General features: G+C 48.0%; 2 protein-coding genes across 3 annotated transcripts in view; one reads left to right on the top strand and one right to left on the bottom strand.

The window, feature by feature from the left end:
- LOC128145894 (uncharacterized protein F13E9.13, mitochondrial-like) overlaps positions 1-17,922 on the top strand; it is a 191,828-nt gene that overhangs the window by 76,901 nt on the left and 97,005 nt on the right. The window lies entirely within an intron of this gene.
- PLEKHF1 (pleckstrin homology and FYVE domain containing 1) lies at positions 971-8,137 on the bottom strand. 2 transcript variants are annotated; one of them, XM_052796701.1, is made up of 3 exons: positions 8,017-8,097; positions 3,022-3,096; positions 971-2,482 (listed from the first exon to the last, which is right to left on the bottom strand). In XM_052796701.1, exons 2-3 carry the CDS (start codon positions 3,067-3,069, stop codon positions 1,649-1,651), a joined length of 882 nt encoding a protein of 293 aa, XP_052652661.1. In that variant the 5' UTR covers positions 3,070-3,096; positions 8,017-8,097; the 3' UTR covers positions 971-1,648. The 2 variants fall into 2 exon arrangements, with proteins under 2 accessions (XP_052652661.1, XP_052652662.1); XM_052796702.1 differs by lacking the exon at positions 3,022-3,096 and having other exon boundaries at positions 8,017-8,137.

Consider the following 17,922-nt stretch of genomic DNA (forward strand, 5'->3'; position numbering starts at 1 on the left):
ACCCAGAGCATTCACCCCATGGCTGAGGAGACAGAACTCACGCTGGCTGGCCAGGCCTGAATCCCAGCTCTTGTTTAAGACTCTTGTTAAATAACAACACGCTTTATTGTCATATTTTCCTGGCTTCTTCCTGTTGGCCATATCTTTATTCACACACAGTCAAGTAATACAAATTCATTGGAACTGTGGCAGTTTACAAAAGACAGTTAAGAATGATTACTTTGAACTGAAATTTAAAAAACGCTAAGTCTGGCCATCTGGCAGGCAATGCACTGTTTGGAACAGGTCACGGTAAGGAAACAGTGTATAACATTGGCAGTGTACTTACTCCCAGTCATGTTCCTTTTCCAGAGCATAAAATAGACAATACAAAAATATACTAAAAGTAGTAACAGAGTTTGTAGAAATGTCTGCTGCAAAACAATTGCTGTTGTCTGATTTTCGGTATATTTACTCCCACGCTACATTATGATAGAATACTTGAATAAACATGGTTTATTTCTAACTTAGTTTGAACTTCAAAGTTGATCTCAAGTTAACTGTAAAGCCTTGGGCTCCAGTCCTGGAGGTACATAAAGGACCTTAACTTTGGACTCATGAGACTGATAGACGCGAGGTGAGCCCACAAGTGAGCATTCAATGCCTTGGGCTCCTGCTCAGGAGGGAAGTGGAAGTGCTGTACTTCACAGGATCTTAATTTGGAGCATTTTCCTGGATTTTTCAAGACTTTTAACGAGTCTTCCCTGGGCTATCCTTTTACGTGATAGGCTTGAGTTCATCAAGTTGCTGGTAATCTGGTGGAACGGCCTGTTTTTAAGATCTGGGGCTCTGCACTTAGTTGAGTCAACTGCAGTAAGTCTCTCCCTTCTTATCTCACTCCTCTGTATAACTTTACCTGTCGTGTTCCTCTCTCCTTCCTCCCTCCTGGCCCAGCAAATGGCCCTCCCCTCTCCTTCCTCCCCTCCCACCAAAATGGCCTCTTTCCACGCGAGAGCGCTGGATGCTCCAGTGCTTTGCTAAGGCTGCTCACACTGAGCCTCGTATGAGCTCCCTGCATTCTGAGCACCATTCCCGTAGTGTTTCCAAAGTTGAGAGACCTGGGTGCAGAAAGGGAAGCCTGTGCCGACTTTACCATGCAGGGATGAGTGGCTGTGCCCCCAGGCTGGCACGCTTGCAATGACAATCTCTGATGTAGATGCCGTGCTCATGGAAAACAGCATCCAGAGTGCCTCTTGCCATGACAGAGGAACACACCGCTAGCAGGCAAGCATGTTTAACTCCAGGATTTCTTGCTCCTTGTTCTCCCAAGAGCCCATCTCAAAGCATCTGAGAAAAGAAGTTCGTATTGCTCTGTTTTTGCAGATGGAAAGACTAAGGCACTGAAGGGTGAGCTCGTTTGGCCAAGGCTGATCCGCAGGTCTCTGCCCCAGTCCGTGCTCTTCACTGAGCTGTTGCTCTCTGTGCTCGCATTGTATGAGACACGTTCTCAGAGGGGTAAGCCCATCTCTGCTCCCCAAGCAGACACCACACACCTGGGCCAAGACCCACCTTCCTAGGCACGGCCTCCAGAGAAAACATCAAGAAGGACAGGCAGTGGAGGCCAGAAGTTGGCTTCCTAATGTCTAAATGCCACTGACTCCCAAGGAGGTCAGCTATGGAAAGATGACCAAGATACTTCTGACGTATAAAACGCTGTGTCTGCTGGCCACTGGTCAGCTTTGTCGTCGTCAGACTTGTCGCTGTCATCACCACTGGAGGGTTCGTAGCCCGGGATGGCAGAGCAGATCGGCTCCAGCTGCCTGCGATCTGCCTCCACTTCCTTCTTCTTTTCTGCCAGCAGCTGCCTGTAGCACAGGTTGCACACCCTCAGGGGCTTGGGGGACAGTCGGGGCATCAGGAACCTCTGCCTGGAGCAGTCTGCACAGACGACAAAGCCGCACTTGCGGCAGTGGTGCCTTCGGGTGAGCGTGGAGAACTTGGTCTGTGTGCAACGCATGCAGATGTCCGTCGCCTTGTCGGGGATCCAGGGGGCTGCATGCTCCGTGGAGGGCTGCCGGCCTGTCTTCGTCAGCAGGTGCCTGATGCACTCTTCCAGATGGCTGATCCACTCCTTCCTTTCTGTGAGGGAGGCCGCGGAAACCACAAAGGACTTCTTGGAGGTTTTAATCATCCAGCGGTTCTTCATCTGCAAGGTGTCTGGCAGCGTCTCCAAAGTGACATCTTCAAGGGGAATGATGTGCTGGGAATTGTACTTCCTTTTGTTGATGACTATGCTGCCGTAGACAAGGATGTCGTTGAAAAGGAAGAATATGCGAGGCTTCGGTTTCTTGCGGCATTCTTTGGTTAAAATCCCTTCTCCTAGAAGGACCCTTCCCGGCACGGCTAAGGGCTGTCCGGAAGCCCCAAAGCAGTTTTCCACAGCAGCAATGCGCTGACTGTTGATCTCAGTGTTTGCAAGGTGGTCCACCATCTCCAGCTCGCTCTGAAGAGAGGAAAATAAAGAAGGAAGTGGTGAAGCTGCAAACATCTGCACTGGGGTGAGGCTGAGTAGCACAGGTGAGATGCTCCTAATGCGACCTAAAGTTAGGAGTAATCTCCTTAACACTCCTCACTTTAGTTTGTTACTTTTTAAAATTATATTTTCAAACTTTCTGACCCCACTTTGTAACAGCCCGGTCTATACTGGGATAGTTTGGTTTGCAGCAATGGAAGCCCCTGAAGGCAGAGCCAGCTCTTCCATTACAGCTGTGCTTTTTACCAGTATAACTGCGTGCCCATAGCAAAGGAAGCCAGTTAGACTGAACCTGCTCTTAGGCAGGTATAAGTACTTGCTCAGGAGTAACCACACTGTGACAGCTGAAGGGTACCAGGACCCCTCCCTTTCTATCCCTCTTGATGCTGGGGGCTAACTGATGCTGGGCTGGACGCAGGCTCAGGGAGGATATCTGTGGTCTTGGGAGCAAGCCTCCCGCTTCTGACTGCACACCTACTTTCTCAAGGATTAGTTACAGACACACGCACCTCACAATGCCATTTTGGGCTACAGCTCAGGCAGGAACAAAATAGCATGGTATCACTTGTTCCCGCTGGTCCTCGCTGTGTGACAAAAAGGGGGGAAAAAAAAAAAAAAGAAAAAAAGCAGCCGCTACATGAATAAACCCACACAAACCAAGCGCTTCCTCCATTACCGCAGTTAAGCCGGGGCTGCCGGTGCTTCCAGTTACAAGCCACATCATTCTGAAAATAGTCTGACCTCTGCTGAAGGGGAAGTGGAAGGCAGCACGCTCATCCCTCCCCCCAGCTCTGTGCTCTCCTCATACAATCTGGGGTTTCGATAGTCTGTTGGGGTTTTTTTTTTAAATAGGAAAACCTAGATAAGGGTAACTCTGAAGCAAAAGCAAACGTTTGCTATTGGTAGTTTGCAGTAAGGAAAGTGCTCCATGCTGTAAGTTCGATTTTTCGTTGCACCTAGCCCCTCCTGCACTGGGGTGCTGCCCCAAGGCTGGCCGGCCACGGGAATGTGAGTCATTTCCTCCTCCAGCGAGGTAGCTCAGCCATCACGAGGCAGCGCCGAGATCACAGGGATGTATGTCGCCCTGCTTGCTGTTAGCAGTTCATCGAATCACTAATGCAGAGCTGCCCTCCACCATTTTCCCCATTTTCCTTGTCCAGAGTCCCTGTAGCCATGGAGGCTGGAGGGGAAAGGGAGGAGGAGGAGGACAGCACGCCTGGTCCTGTGTGTTTGGGACAGTGATGATTCACGTTTTGCCCTCGCCCTTCACCCCAGATCAGCCCTTCGGTATGCTAGAAGGGAAACCACAGAGCCGCTGCTCAAGGCTGCTACGTGCCATTTACCTCTCACCTGAGCTATCTGCCAGACAGACTGGTCAATTCTTCTGAGTTGCCAGAATTTTCTTCTCTAGAGCAGGCCAGGGTACAAAGGCACAAAGCTAAGATGCAGGTTTGGCCCCGGGAAGACCTAACTGAAGTGACCTACCCTGCAGAAATAGCTTTCACAGAGAAGTGTTGAGTGGCCAGTGCTCCTGAACAGCTGGCTTCTCGGCGGCCTCCCTCAGACTAGAGGGAGGGTTCCAAGGCCTCCAGCTTCCTTCTGGAAGGATGCGTATCTTCAGGGCCTCGGAGCACCGGAATGGATTTGATGGAGTTGGACAGTGGTAAGCACATCCACTCACGTGAGTGTGCTTCAGCGTGGAGGGCAATTTACAATTAACCGCAATGCTCCGGCCCAGGGCCGTGCTGCAGCCAGACAGCGGGAATCCAGGGGCCTGACACCATCAGCCATGGCCGAGGTAACGCCCCAACCGACCTGCCACTTCAGTACGGATGCGCGGAAGTTGTGCAAAGGGATTTATTACTTGCTGCCAGGAGGAGAAAGTCTCCGCTCCCCTCCCTGATCTGTCAGCCCAAGTGGGCCTGCACATGGAAGGGAGCTGCTCTGCTGCAGGACGTACTTTCCAATCTATTCTGAATTACAACAACGCAGCATGTGGTTTTTTTCTCTCCCTCTTAAATACACAAATTAGGCTGAAGAACAAGCAAGCAGGGCGAACTATTGTCCACAACTGAACACCAAACTCCCTAACTATGAATACCCAGACTCTCACCTGTCCTGGGATGTGGTCTCTCAGGGTTTCCTACAAACAACTCCGTGGATGAGGAGCTTTTGAGTGAAACAGCAAGATGAGCACACGAAATAATAAAGGAAAGAAAAACTGAAATTACAGCTTGGGAAGTTTGGTGTGGAAAGACTGCGAATGCAACAAAATACTGTCAAGAATTTCTGGCACCAGCAACGCCAAGTGGGATAAACCAAAGCAGTTAATCCTGCTCCCACCAGTCTTGCTTCCTCATGTGTCTGGGTTATGGAGCCCCAGCTCTTAGCCTGCTTCCTTTACTTTTATGTATTTTAGAAGCATGGTCCAACCTCTCAAGCAAATATGGTACCTGACACTACTCATAATTTCTAGGGATCTCCATGTACTGGACTCCAGTGGAGACGAAAACGTTTTGTCAGATATAAAGACGGTGCCTGCAAAGAGCCAGGAAACATAAGCTCATTTTCAAAGAGGAGTGCAAGCCCTGCTGCTGTGAAAGCTTTAGCTGTTGCATTGATCTGGGCACCTGCATAGGCCAGAAAGCACTTGGACTTGCTGCGTGGAGCAAAGGGAGAAGGGGCTGTACAGGGGATGGACACAATCCTGCAACGTGAAAGAAATGAAAGTGAGCTCTCATTACCCATCACGCTTCCACCTGCAGGGTATGTCCTTATTCCTCCACCCTCTGGTTTGTTACCCAGTTAAAATGCCACAAGTTAACCAAAGAAAAGCTAACTCTGTTCTGGGAAAATCTTCCCTGCTAAGACTAAAAGTGTCAGCTGCTGCTCTAGCCCAGGGTTATTTCCCAAAGGAGTTTTCCCGGAGAAGCAAAAGCAGAGCGTTTTTCTTCCATCTCTTTCCCGTCAGGCATAAATGGCCAGAGAACAGCACAAACACATACTAAGCAGTAAAAAAGCAGGAGGTCTGGGATGCACATCGCCCACCTTTAGACTTGGACAACTAAATCTATCCCTCTATGAGCTCCCTTTCCCTTTAGGGGGGGAGAAACATCAATCTGCAGAGGGTGACTCGCCTCATCGCACCACATGCAAGATCAATCTTGCCCTGAGTTCTAGATACTGCTCAGCTCGAGTAACCGCATACAAACTGATTTCATGTTAATATTGTGACTCACTGCAAATAATACTCAGTTTGGCTTTGGAATGGAAGTACTATGTGAATTTGGTAAAGATATGTGAATTTGGTAGTCTTCTTTACTGGGAGGTGAGAGCCCCGCCCTTTGGAACAACAGTGATGAGAGATAAAAATGAGGATATAAATTCTAATCTATTTTATTCATTTTGGTAAATATTTTTTTCCTGTTTGTTCAAGTTTGTCCTGTTGGGTCAGCAGGGTCACAGTGCTTATTACCAAGTGAAACGTATGCACGTGTGCCACGTGCTGCAGAAGCTTACACAGTTGAAATGAGGGTTTGAAGATGTACTTTAGTGGCGTGATACTCTTCACGGGAGTTTCTGGCATGGCAAAGTTTGGGGTTGTTTTTTTCACCAAGATCTGTTGGTTCTGCGTGTGATCAAATATTATGCAGTGAATATATAACTCAGTGAATACAACTGATATTCAAAGGAAAAAAAATACTATTTGGCACTCCACTCCAGAGGTAAGCAAGCCACATCTTTTAACAATGAGCACTTGTTCACCTGTGATTATAAACAGCCATGTTGATGCATGCCAGGCAAAGCATTTCAACTTAAGCTCTTGGGTCAGCGAGTCCGGGGTATGTTTTTCAAGTCTGTATGGCTCTAAGGCTTAGGCATAGCAATGTAGTGAGCTGTTCTACCTGATTCTTCCATTCTTGCTGTCAAACAGAACTGACAGTCTTGGTATCCATTGCATACCACATGCAAGGAATGGTCCATGAGTGTCAGCGCACTGAGATCTGACTGTTGAGGTCTGCCAGCAGAAAATGCCCTGAGCCTCATCTCTCTCCTCTGCAGCTTGCCCTTACTTGCTCTTTCTGCTTTGCTCAGCTGAGAAGTCTCTCCTGGAGTTACGGCTGGCGTAAGCTCCTCCTCACCAAGCACAGTAAGCAAGATGCAGCCACGTTTTAGCCTGAGCAGGCATTTAGAGCAAGAAAAACATAGTTCCTCTCCTTTTCCTCCCAGAGGGGATTTCAACTTGCCTCTCCCTCTTTCCCAGCATGCTGTAACTGCTGGGCCACTGGGGGCAAGAGGGGCAGGCTCTGGCAAGCCCCTTCCAGCCGTGCTCATGAGGAACCCAATTCAGTATACGTACGCTTTGGGACTCAGTGTCATGTTTGGCCTTTGATTAAGAAACGGCACCAGTCCTAATGGGATTTGGACTAACCGAGCTACTGAGCTTCTTGCCACTGTTGCTCAGCATGCCCAGGACTTGTGGCATGTAGGGCCAGAACAAGGGGACAGCTGAGTGGTGGCTTTTGAGGAGCTCAGCCTGATGCTACCAAAACAGGCAGTTGGTAGCCCAAGCTCAGTTGTGGCTCTTGCATGTGTCACCCAGGCTCAGAGGCGTCCAAGCAGCTTTGTACAGAAGAAAGGAAAACCTGAAACTAAAGAAGAGCCTCACCCCCCTCCTCTCCGTCCACGCACACACACGTCCTCAGGCAGTGCATCAAGGTGGTACTCCACAGGCACCTCCTGCTCCCCACTCTGCCGCTCATCAGCATCAACCTGGTGAGCAGCCATAAGGAAAAGACCTCCATAAGGAACTCTCTGGCATTGGGGCTGGAGGCGACAGGACTAACGTAACAGCATTTGGTCAGGCCACCCGTTACATGCTCAGGCTGGACAAGGGCTCATGACAAATGACGTACACAGGCTTACTGGTGAGAGTGGGTAATCACCAAGGGAAGAGTTTAATTCTGTGTCTCTCCCAACGCCTGAAAGCACCCGTGCCTTTTAGAAGAGATGCACGGCCAAAGCTGGGGTATTCCTCTTACAGTTCGGCAGCGGGATCAACTTCTGTGGCTTTGGTACAGCGTCAAACTCGGTAACTTAAGGGTGCCTTCTAAAAAAACCCCAAATCGTCACTCTAACCGGCACTTAAGCCATGCACAGACATCAGGGTGCTGCAGAGCGGCGGGGGGCGATTCGGTGCCGACCGGCTCCCCCGCGAGCAGGGAGACCCGCGAGGGGGCGCAGGTCCCAGGCGGGCCGAGCACGCCGCGGGCCCCGCAGGGCCGAGCTCTCCCGGCGGCGAGCACGGCCTCCCCCACCCCTCTCTCCTACGGCGGGCGGAGCGGCGAAGCGGCGGAGCGCAGCCGCCAGACCGCTACCCTCCCGCCGCGCCGGCCCGGCGGCGGAAACCCTCGACTCTTCCAAAACTCTCCCCCTCCGCACGAGCTGCCCGCCCAGCCGCCGCGCCGCACCGAGCCTCCCCGCAGCCCCGCTCGGCCCCGTACCTCCGCCGAAGGGCCTCGGCCGCCTCCGGCGAGCGCTCCCCGGCCGCCCCGCGCCAGGCGGCTCCGCTCCGCCGCCCGCCCGGGCTGCGCTCCCGCGGCCCCGCCCACCCCCGCGCCCGACGGCCAATGGGCGGCGCTGGGGCTCAGCGCGCCGCGGGGGGCCGCGCCCCCTCGCTGGACGGCGGCCAATGGCGGAGCGGGGCAGGCGGCGGAGGGCGGGGCGGGGCGCCGCCAGGGGGCGCCGGAGTGCGACCTCCCCGCGGCGGGGCGGGGCGGCGCGGGTGGTGCCGTTCGCTGTTCGCCGTGCCCCGGGGCTGCCTCGTGGCGCCCGCGGCCCTCAGCGGCCGTGAGCGGGCTGGCGCGGGCCGTGCGGCCCTTCGGGCGCCTTTGGGCGCCTTTGGGCCTTTCCTGCCGCCTCTCCTCAGGCGGCGCCCCGTCAGCGTTGGGGCTGGTGCCCCCGGGGATACTCCCGGGGCGTCCCTTGCTGTGGCCGTGTCTCCCCGGTGGCTGCTTTGCCGCGGGCCGCCGAGCGCCCCTCCTGCGTGTCGCTGGCGTGAGGGTGGTGGGACGGGTGAGCAGAGGCCGTGGGCGTTCCTCAGCGGGTGTCCCGGGCCGGAGGTGTGGGAGAGCCGAGCTCTGGCCCTTGCCTGGCGCTGTAAAACAGTCCCCAGCTGCCCGGGCCTGCGCTGATCTATAATTCAGGTGCTTGCTCACTTTCTGTAATAGCTTTTCTATTTTTAATGGGACCTGATGGACCTGTCAAGGTATTAGAAATGTTTTTTTTTCCCAGGTTTTCGTTTTCTTTGGTAATAATAACGTGGGCTGGGAAGCTCGTGATGCACTTTAGAGCTAAAGTGCTTGGGCAGTCACAAGAGTTTCCACGAGACCTTATTTCTTCATACTTTATGTTTGTGTCAGATGAGCAGATGAACGAGGACATGGACTAAGTTAATTGCAGTAGGTGGCTCCCTGGCAGTGTATGAGGGAGGGTTACAGAGAGGTCCATGGGGTCGTCAACAGGCTTCTGAAAACCTGGGAGAAGAGAGATCACTGCAGGGGGCAGGCTGCTGGACTGAACAGTGATTTTCAGGTTATTGCTAGGGCTTTAGTGTGGGGTCTTTTCTGTCCTTGTGTGAGAGCAGGACTGAGTCGTCTGTCGGTGGAAGGAGGGGCAGAGCCTTTGCAGACCAGTTGTCACAACTGGGAGCTGTTTTGTGTTGAGCCTGGACACCAGCCGCCTCCATCCTGGCTGCCTTGCGAGCAGTCTTCTACGTCTGGGGAGATCTGCCCAGCTTAGAAATTAATCCTCAACAAAATGCTTTTTTTAGATAAAGCTAACTGTAAATATACAAAGCACTGAACTAAATATGTCAGAGTTTGTCTCAGCTGCCAGAATAATTCAGATCTAACCAGCCATAGATTATTACTCTTCAACTGTTTTTTTCCCTACATGCTAAAATTATTCTGAATTTCCTCTCATGTTACCCTAACCATAGTCTTTATCACTGAGATGTAGTACTTTGTTTTATTTTTGTTTTTGTTTCTCAATATGCTCACCTGGGCAATAATCATTACATGTCGGCCAAATGTAGCACTGGGTTAGCTAAACAGCCTGGGATTTGAAGGTTGTTTCTACTTTCTCCCTCTTCAGTCAGAAGCGGAGGTGTGCTCAGGCAACTGCTGCACGAGGCAAGGGAAGCCTCGAGGTACACGCTGGGCATGCAGTCAGTATTAAGCAGTTGCACTTGAGAGCTGACTTTCTGTTGGTATTTTGTTTGTTTTGGAAGTTGTTACATCCTTGTTTGAATGCCTTATTGAGATACAAACTCAGAGTTTAACCAGTAATCTTAAGAGCTATTTGATAGGCAGGCTTAGGAGCTCTTTTTTCCTGGCTGTAAAAGCAAAATATTTGTGGGACCACTTGAAAAAGCTGCAGCCCAAATTACCAGCTCTTAATGCAACTGGAGCAAGGTAAAGAGACTTTATCTGATCTACTGCCTCTGGCATTTTCTCCAAAACCACTTGTTTCTCAGTAGCAGAAGTATCTTGCCCAACTGGGATGCAATAATTTCAAAGCAAGTAAAGGAAACTGCAGCTGCTCAGCTGAGTCAGCCAAAGGTAAGCTCTGCAGGGGAGAAAATGGCTTTTTATTATCTTCTAGTGGCAAAATTACTACAACAGCCTGCAGGAAAAGATCAGATTATAATAGTAACAAAAACATCTGTTAAATTCTGAGCTCAGTGTATGTTTAGTGCATGTTTAAAAAAAACCCAGACATTTGATAAAATTATTTTGAATAAAACTCAATATTCAGATTCAGTTTGGGACGTTGGGAACCCATCGCGATCATAGGATAGACGGTGATTTTAACTAATTGACTACATGGGGCATTTCATCAGTGGACAAAGCAGCTCTTAGCTATGGAGATTTTACTGAACTGAGCTTGGAATACGCCTGTTACTTAATGAACGCACGTCGACTTATTCACTTATTGTACAGGTTGCTTGTAAGCATGAATAACCTCTGTCCTATGCTCTGTGAGAGTGCGGTATGCATGGAGGGATGAATGTTTGTTTGATCTGGCTCCCGGTGGATTCAGCTCATCAGCCTGTTTTAGAAATGTATGAATTGCTGTGATTGATTTGTGTCTCTGAAGCTTTACCAGAATCATTTGTGTGCTTTAAAAATGAGGTGCTTCCAAGTCTGACGATGCAGAAATTGGAGCTCTGCTCGGCTCTGTCAGTACAGACTGAAACTTCAGAATGTCATGTTCCAAAATGCTACTAGTCCACATGCCTTGAAACCACTGCCGGACAAACCCGCTTCAGGGGGTTGTTGCATCCTCAGGGCTTCTCTCAGCCCATGTGTGGGAAGTTACCCACTTCTTGAGTTGTTCCTGGGAGCCTGGCTGCAAAACAATTGTCAGAGTGATGAAAATATTCCTGAAAGCAACCTTGCGACCTGCTTGCTTCTCTGCCTTTTGCATAAGGAACCAATATGCAATCAATGTGCTTTTGTTTTTACAACGGCATTGCTGTCCTTTGCATGTGTGCAGCACTTTATTCTAAGAATCTTGAAGTGCAGCATAAATTCTAATAACCGTGTGAGGGTTTGTACCCTCCTCGCAGAGGGTTTCAGGTAAAACTGAAACTTGGAGAGTTACATGTGGTGATACGCAGCTTGATCACTGAAATAGGAATAGTGGGTTATTTGCTATTGTTTTCCGTCCCGCAGCAACGGGCTCTGGCCGAGAGTGAGTCACTTGGGAGGCTGAGGAACATCCCCCAGAGCTCCTGACTCAGGGCCCCGTGTGCTTCACCACAGGGTCGTGTCCCAGCTCAGAAATCTCAGTGATTGTTACAAAAGCTGTAGTGCAAGGAGCACAAAACCACTCATGCTTGCAGATTCTAAAGTTGAAAGTTTGCATCGTAAGAGCCTTTGTGTTTGCTGTGCCTTGCCTTCCCTGTTCAGACCTTCAGCCCTGGTCTCTTAGTCACATATGTGCAGTGCTGTGCGTGGCCTTTAGGTAGAGTTGAAACTGAAGTCCTGAACACCCATAATGACCAAGAAGGTCAACAGCAGAGGCTAAGTTTAAATGCTGTGTATAAATACATAATAAATATTTGCTCTGGCTTCTAGGAAAAATAAAGAAGAGGATGTATTCTCCCCAGTAAAAAACACACGTGTGGTTGTCAGCACTACGAGCAAGGGTTTGAAATCCATGTTATCTTTAGGCTGTATGCTGGTGTTTGTGTTAAGCTTTGGCAGTTGTCTGTGGATCTCAGTGCTGAGAAGGCATAAGGTATTTTGCTTGTTCCTTCTTAATTTTCAGTGATAAATAGCAGTGGTGAAACATACAGTGGGAGAGAGGAATGCTAGGGGTTTCCCTGCTAAGCCCATTTCAGTTTTAATAGCTTGTTCTCTTCACAGTGGTCTGTAACTCTAATCACAGAAGTGGTTAGAAGATCTGATCCAAAGCTTGGTAAGAGTTTTAATTTCTGTTTTGGATCAACATGTAGTTCTATTTATATCCCCTTTCTTAACTGTAAAATACTCCGGGTATTTTGTCACTGCGGTGTTCTTTGTATGATGTCATCAGTGTGTGCCATTCTGCATGATAGAGTATACTGTGAGCAGGTGACACAGTAAAACTTGAAAGTTAAAACCATGGGCAAACCAAATACACTGGTTTACACTCATGGGGTCAAGCAGAGAGTGTGCAGGAGCGTGGTGGATGTCAGGAGGGCGTGCTGGACCTCTGGTGCTGGGCATGTGAAATGGTGAGTGGGAAGCTGCTGCTGCCAGAACTGTGAATGCAGCTCGCCTTGCGGAGCAGAAACACCCCCACTGTCCCACACTGGCAGCCTTTTCCCTGCCTCCCAGAGCACCAATGCCACGTGCCTCATGACAGCTCTTCTCCCATGTAGGCTGTTGGGTTGAAGGTAGCAAGGGCATTTTGTAGCTGAAAAGTGAGCAAGTCCAAGCAAGGAAGGAGTTGCATTGTTTCAGTGGAAAAGAGTTGTTTTTTTATGTGGGTTACCTAGTCTCATTTTTTTCAGGTTGTGTCACTAACCCCGTGCTTTCTTTCATCCTTAACAGCATGAGCTTTGTGTTTGTTTTCTGAGTGGATTGATCAAGTGGGTCGGTTGCCATGAGTCTCCAGGTTGCACCCAAGAACTGCCCAGTATGGGGACATACAACGGGGAAAGCTCAGAAGTTTGTTCTCTTCAGAGGAGCAGGACAAGTGAGTATGCACTGACAAACAAGCAGTAGGTTTGGCATGCTGCCAGACCACTATGTCTGAGTAGCGTTCCCCAGTAATGGGAGCAGGTTCTAGTCAAAATACGGAAGGGGAAGGTGAGAAGGAGGTGAGGTAAGAGAGTACGAGATGCCAGAACTGTGAGAAGGTGCGGGTATTCAGTGCAGAGAGGGCTGTAATAGTAAAGGAAAAACATATGAAATTAATGTGGAAAAAAAAAGGTGTGTCTAAAAAAGCTGCTGAAAGCATTTTGCAGCATGCTGTGAGAGAGTACTACATCTTTTGGGCTCAGCCATCCTTCCAGAACACCACCATTCTGTGCATGTTCTTAATCTGAACTCTTTTCCTACTATTGCTATTCTGTTTAAACAGTGATCTCATATTCAGAGTGTGCTTTTATTGCACAAGATAAATCATGGTGAACAATTAGGTATTTCAAACACTAAACTTAGGTAGATTAGGCATTTCAAATATTAAAGTGGGGAAAAAGCACAGGGAACAAGAGTGTGATAATCATCAGTTAATTTAAAAAGATGTAAATGTGTTCACCTATGATTGACTGATTAGTCAAAGACACATAAAAGACTTTAATTCATAAACCCTGCTTTGCCCATGGATATAGCTTCTATTTATGTGAAGAACATGCTTTGGTCTCTTTCCTTTGGAACTGCTACCCAGGCTGAGTGTGTGTGTCACTCAGAAATGAAAAATCATCTCTTTGTAAGGGACCCGTGCCTTGCCCCACATCAATGCCTTTTGTGCAGGAAGGCATCTGCTGCGAATGCCTGAGGAAGTTTTATGCATCGAGTGCATAGAGCAGAGAGCTCTGTGAAAGGGGAAGGAAAAAAAAGGGGGAAATCTTTGTTTGCTTTTGTGCCCTTCAAATATAAGGGAAAACAGAAAGGTGGTGTGTGGTTTTTTTTTTTTCTTCCAAGGTGTTCTGCTGATACTCTGGAAATCAAAGAGAGCAAATCTCAGCTTGGCTGGGATCCCCATCCATTGGCATGCTGGATCTTTAAATGGAGAGGTGCTGAGCTGAAGGAGGAACCATAGGGATTTCTTGCCAGGTGGAAGAGGTTTATTGGCTTTTAGAGAGTGTATTGCTGCCTGGGCTGTGCAGGGTATGAGATACGACATAGGCTAGGGCACAGAGGATGTGTGAAAGATCACACCTTAATTTGTGAAGTGTAAAAATTGTTGCCTGCTTGCGAAACCAGAGGGATTTTTTGTAATAGGAGGTGTGTGGTGGGCTGTTGAGGGACATTTGAAGGAGGAGTTGAGGATTCTGCTCTGTACTTCAGTTCAAGCTGTGTGAAAATTGTCCATGTGCGTGTGCTACCATCCTGCCTTTTTGGGAGTGGAAGGGACCTGCAAGAGTTAATGTTTTCCTGAGATTTCTTTCTTACTGGTATGCTGAAATATGCAGGAAGCTTTGGTTTTTGTTTTCTGGTTGGTTTTTTTTTTTTCTTTTTTTGTCTTTTCTTAGAATGAAATATTTCTTCTCTAACCTCAACCCTGAAGAGCAGTTGTGGGGAGGCTGGGGAGGGTACTGCAGTTTGGCTCTGTACCCTTTGGGCTGTTTGAATTCATTAGCTTGGGAGCCCCCACAAATGCCTCAGGCAGTGTACCTCCTTATCCACACATCTTGGGAGAATCTCTTACCACTACTGCATGCATTAGCCTTCATTAATACAATTAGCATAATAGCGATTAGGATTCATTATTCCCTACAAAAAGATAAAGCTAGTAATACGTATCTCAGAATCAAATTCCTCAGTGCCTTGTCTTGGGATTGCTTTATTCTGGAGTTGTTTGCTCTTTATAACCTTCCATCTCCTAGAAAAAAGAAAGCCACTTAATTGTAAAACTGTTTGGGTCAAAGAAATGCACTGAGATGATCTTTCACGCATGCTAAATAGGTGAATTGATCTATGGGACCCACACAGCTCAGACAGCCACTCAACAGTCGAAACTGCGAACTTCATGTTCTTCAAGCACAAAAGCTACATAGTTTCCCCATGTTGAAGACTTTTTATAATAGCAATAAGACAACTCTAGAGAGAACCATCTAATATTAACTCCAGGGAGTAATCATCTAATCACAATCTGGGGGTGATTTGAAGCACTCATCTGGACCAAATGCCTCACAACACCCCAGGAGTGGTTTTATTGCATGATAGCAGTACCCCATTGAGCCTTATTGCTTAATTAAAAACAAATTCCCAAGTAATTTTTTTGCCTTTCCATAAAAACACAGTAGTACATAGCGTGTATAAAACATCCATTAAATGATGGTAGATGCAAATTTACATTGTGAGATACAATCCGTTTCTCTACCACTTGGGGTTGAAGTTAAATGTAAAACCATTTCCTATAATCTGTGCACTGCTGTGTTTAGAGAGGAATAAATATGGGAAAGAGAGGTTCATTGTAGGATGCCTTGTTTTTATTAAGTGATATGTTTGGTTTCCTTACAAAGGAGTTCAAATTCTCGTCCATCTTGCAGACACAACAGTCAATCAACAGTGTGGCCTTTTCTGCTTCCTCCTGGAGATTTCCTCAGCTTGCCAGCATTTCAGTGCAGATCTTCAATAGGAATCCTGTATTTCTTTCTGGGATTTCCATTCCTCTCTGAGCACAGAGAGCACAAACAGTGCAGGTGATGTATTTGGGATACATCCAGCATACTATACAAGTGCTGCCCGGGTTTCCTTTGTGGGTTTTGTAGTCTAATGCAGATTAACCCTGGTAGATGCATGGTACAGCCACTTTTGGTGGTTTTGCCGCACAGCTGACCTCTGCCTGCACTGGGTGCACGGCTGAGATGCCTCCACCTCCTGCAGTTTGAGTGGGACCTCTGCTACAGCTGTGGCTCCTCTACAAGGGACCCCGACTGTGGATGGGAGGAGTATGAAAGTCCATTTTGTTCCTGTTGAGGCATGCCTCAGCATTCGAACCTACAGCTCTCTTACACCTTTACAGAGTGCTTTTGTAGCCCGAAAGTGATTCCCAAATGTGGTGCTCCCCTGAGGACTTTGAGTATTGTTCACATATTACAGGCAAAGGAAGCAAATCCAAGTTTTTAAGTGATTGTCCAAAAAGCATACAGGGAGTACTAGAGACCCTGCTCAGAAATCCTGGCAGCCAAAGCTGTAATTGGGCTTTTGGCCACAGCACTGAAGGAAATGGGAGGGGAAAGAGGGTTGGTATGATGTTTTCTTCAGATTTGTCGCTCAGGGTGCCTTTAATTAATTGGTGGAGATAAGCTTGCAAGTACAATGTTTTAAATAAAAGCTGAAAATTAGTAGTAACTATTGCTCTAGTTGTTTCACATGCCAAAGCCACCTTGTGGTACCTACAGGCTCTGGATAGAGGATGACACTTGTGTCAATCTCACCTGCTGTGGGCTCCACTCAGTGTTACACACACCATTCTGTTTTTCCCCATCAAATGGTAGTTCCCCAAGGACTGGTGGGAGCTGAAGCCACATATGAATGTCTACTGCTGATAGGAGGTTGCAGCATTCAGGGTTATAGAGGCAGCATGCTTTGTCCCATATTTAGATTTTGTAAAAAGTAATTTTTTTTTTTGTTTGGTGAACCACTTTGCTGGAATGTTTTGCTGACTTCATTTTTAACGTCCCGTTAGAGACATGTTAAGTGTTGTGGTGGAGGATTTGTTATAAAGAGGTTATGGCATTGTACTAAGGAAATGAATGAGAGTAAAACTAGTTGCCTGCTTCTGCTGCCTGAGGTCAGTCTGAAAGAGTGGCAAAAAGAATAATTAAGTCTGTGTATTTGAAACAGTTCTGTAGTAACTTCAGACATTGCCAGGTCAGGAAAGGACATGAAAGGACCTGACTGTTCTTGAACAATAAACACTTTTACCTGAAAGATCTCTGCTGGCTTTATTAGGAATGCCATTATCTTGCTTTGATCTGACTCTCTAGGACTGGCTGCTCATACAGCTGACACAGAGCAAGTAGCCAACAAAGGCAGGCACTAATAGGCTTTAATACCTTTAGTGAAGAGTTTCTCTTCCCCTCAGATGTATGTCATTTTACAAAAGCTCTTTTCATCTTAATGTATCATGGAGATGGCTGTATGCAGTAGGACAAGCACACACTGTTGGCTAAGGGGCAGGGTTTAGCAGACTTGCTGTCAGACTTGACAGCCCTGTCCCACCACTCACCGTGGAGCTGCTGGGGGGTCAGCAGTCCTCCTTGCCTGCCCTGCCTTTGGAGCAGCTGCCACTGGCGCTGCTACAGCCTGGACGCATCTGCAGAGCAGTGGGTGGGAGCTGCCCCGGAGTAGGGCCTGAGGGAGCAGCCATGGTAAAGCATCTCCCCCTGTTGGGTTGGGGGTTTTTTTTTGGCAAGAAGGTTTTGAAGCAGAACAGGGGGGTTATTAGCCTTCAACAGAGAGAGTAAAACCAACTGTGCCCTACCGTGTGGCAACCAGTCACACTGGGCATCAGTGAACTGCTGGGGTGGGCAAAGGCATGCCTCGGTCATCAAATGCGTGGCTTACTCTGAGTGACTGCAGCAGTGCTGAAGGGTTTGCAGAGTACAAACCTAGCCTATTCTCTCATCTGAGCACATATTTTTAAGCTTTAGGACACAGAGTAAACATGGTATTATATCTGCATTTATTTGGCCATTTAACAAGATGAGGAGTTGAGAGTCTTATGTTAATGATTCTGGGACATGTATGACTTCCTTTAAGAGTATATCCTTTCATGAAGGAAATTAAAAGTGTGATATTTTAGTAGTTGGAAATGCCTGGCTTACTTTGGTTCTGTTTCCTAATTTCATTTTGGCACGGTAGGCAATTCAGAACATATATTTGCAGTAAGGAAAATTCGGTTGTTATGGAAACATCTGAGAAAGGCAGCTGACATAGGGTAAGCCATGCACCAGATTAGCAGTACACATAGACGCAGTAAAAAGGCAAGTTCATGTAAGGTAAGGGAGCAGTTTCTAGGCACTGTCTGCTTCGTGGGTATTTTTTTTCTGTCAGAACGGGGTGGGGGGGGGGGGGAAATCTCTTTAAAACTGTGAGCATGTGGCTCCATCTTCTGGTACCAAAGCAAAATGTGTTGCTCTGGGCATAGAATGAGGTGAGATTTCTATAGCATTTTTATGTTAG

This window comes from Harpia harpyja, chromosome 9 (assembly GCF_026419915.1).
Source record: "Harpia harpyja isolate bHarHar1 chromosome 9, bHarHar1 primary haplotype, whole genome shotgun sequence".
Taxonomy (NCBI): Eukaryota; Metazoa; Chordata; class Aves; order Accipitriformes; family Accipitridae; genus Harpia; species Harpia harpyja.

What these genes read in the sequence shown, in the direction of transcription:
- PLEKHF1 (XM_052796701.1), bottom strand. Translation starts at nt 3,069, where the DNA reads ATGCTATTTTGTTCCTGCCTGAGCTGTAGCCCAAAATGGCATTGTGAG. An exon ending in GCCCAAAATGGCATTGTGAG is followed by an intron (nt 2,483 to 3,021) that starts GTGCGTGTGTCT and finishes TCCTCTCTTCAG; the next exon opens with AGCGAGCTGGAGATGGTGGA.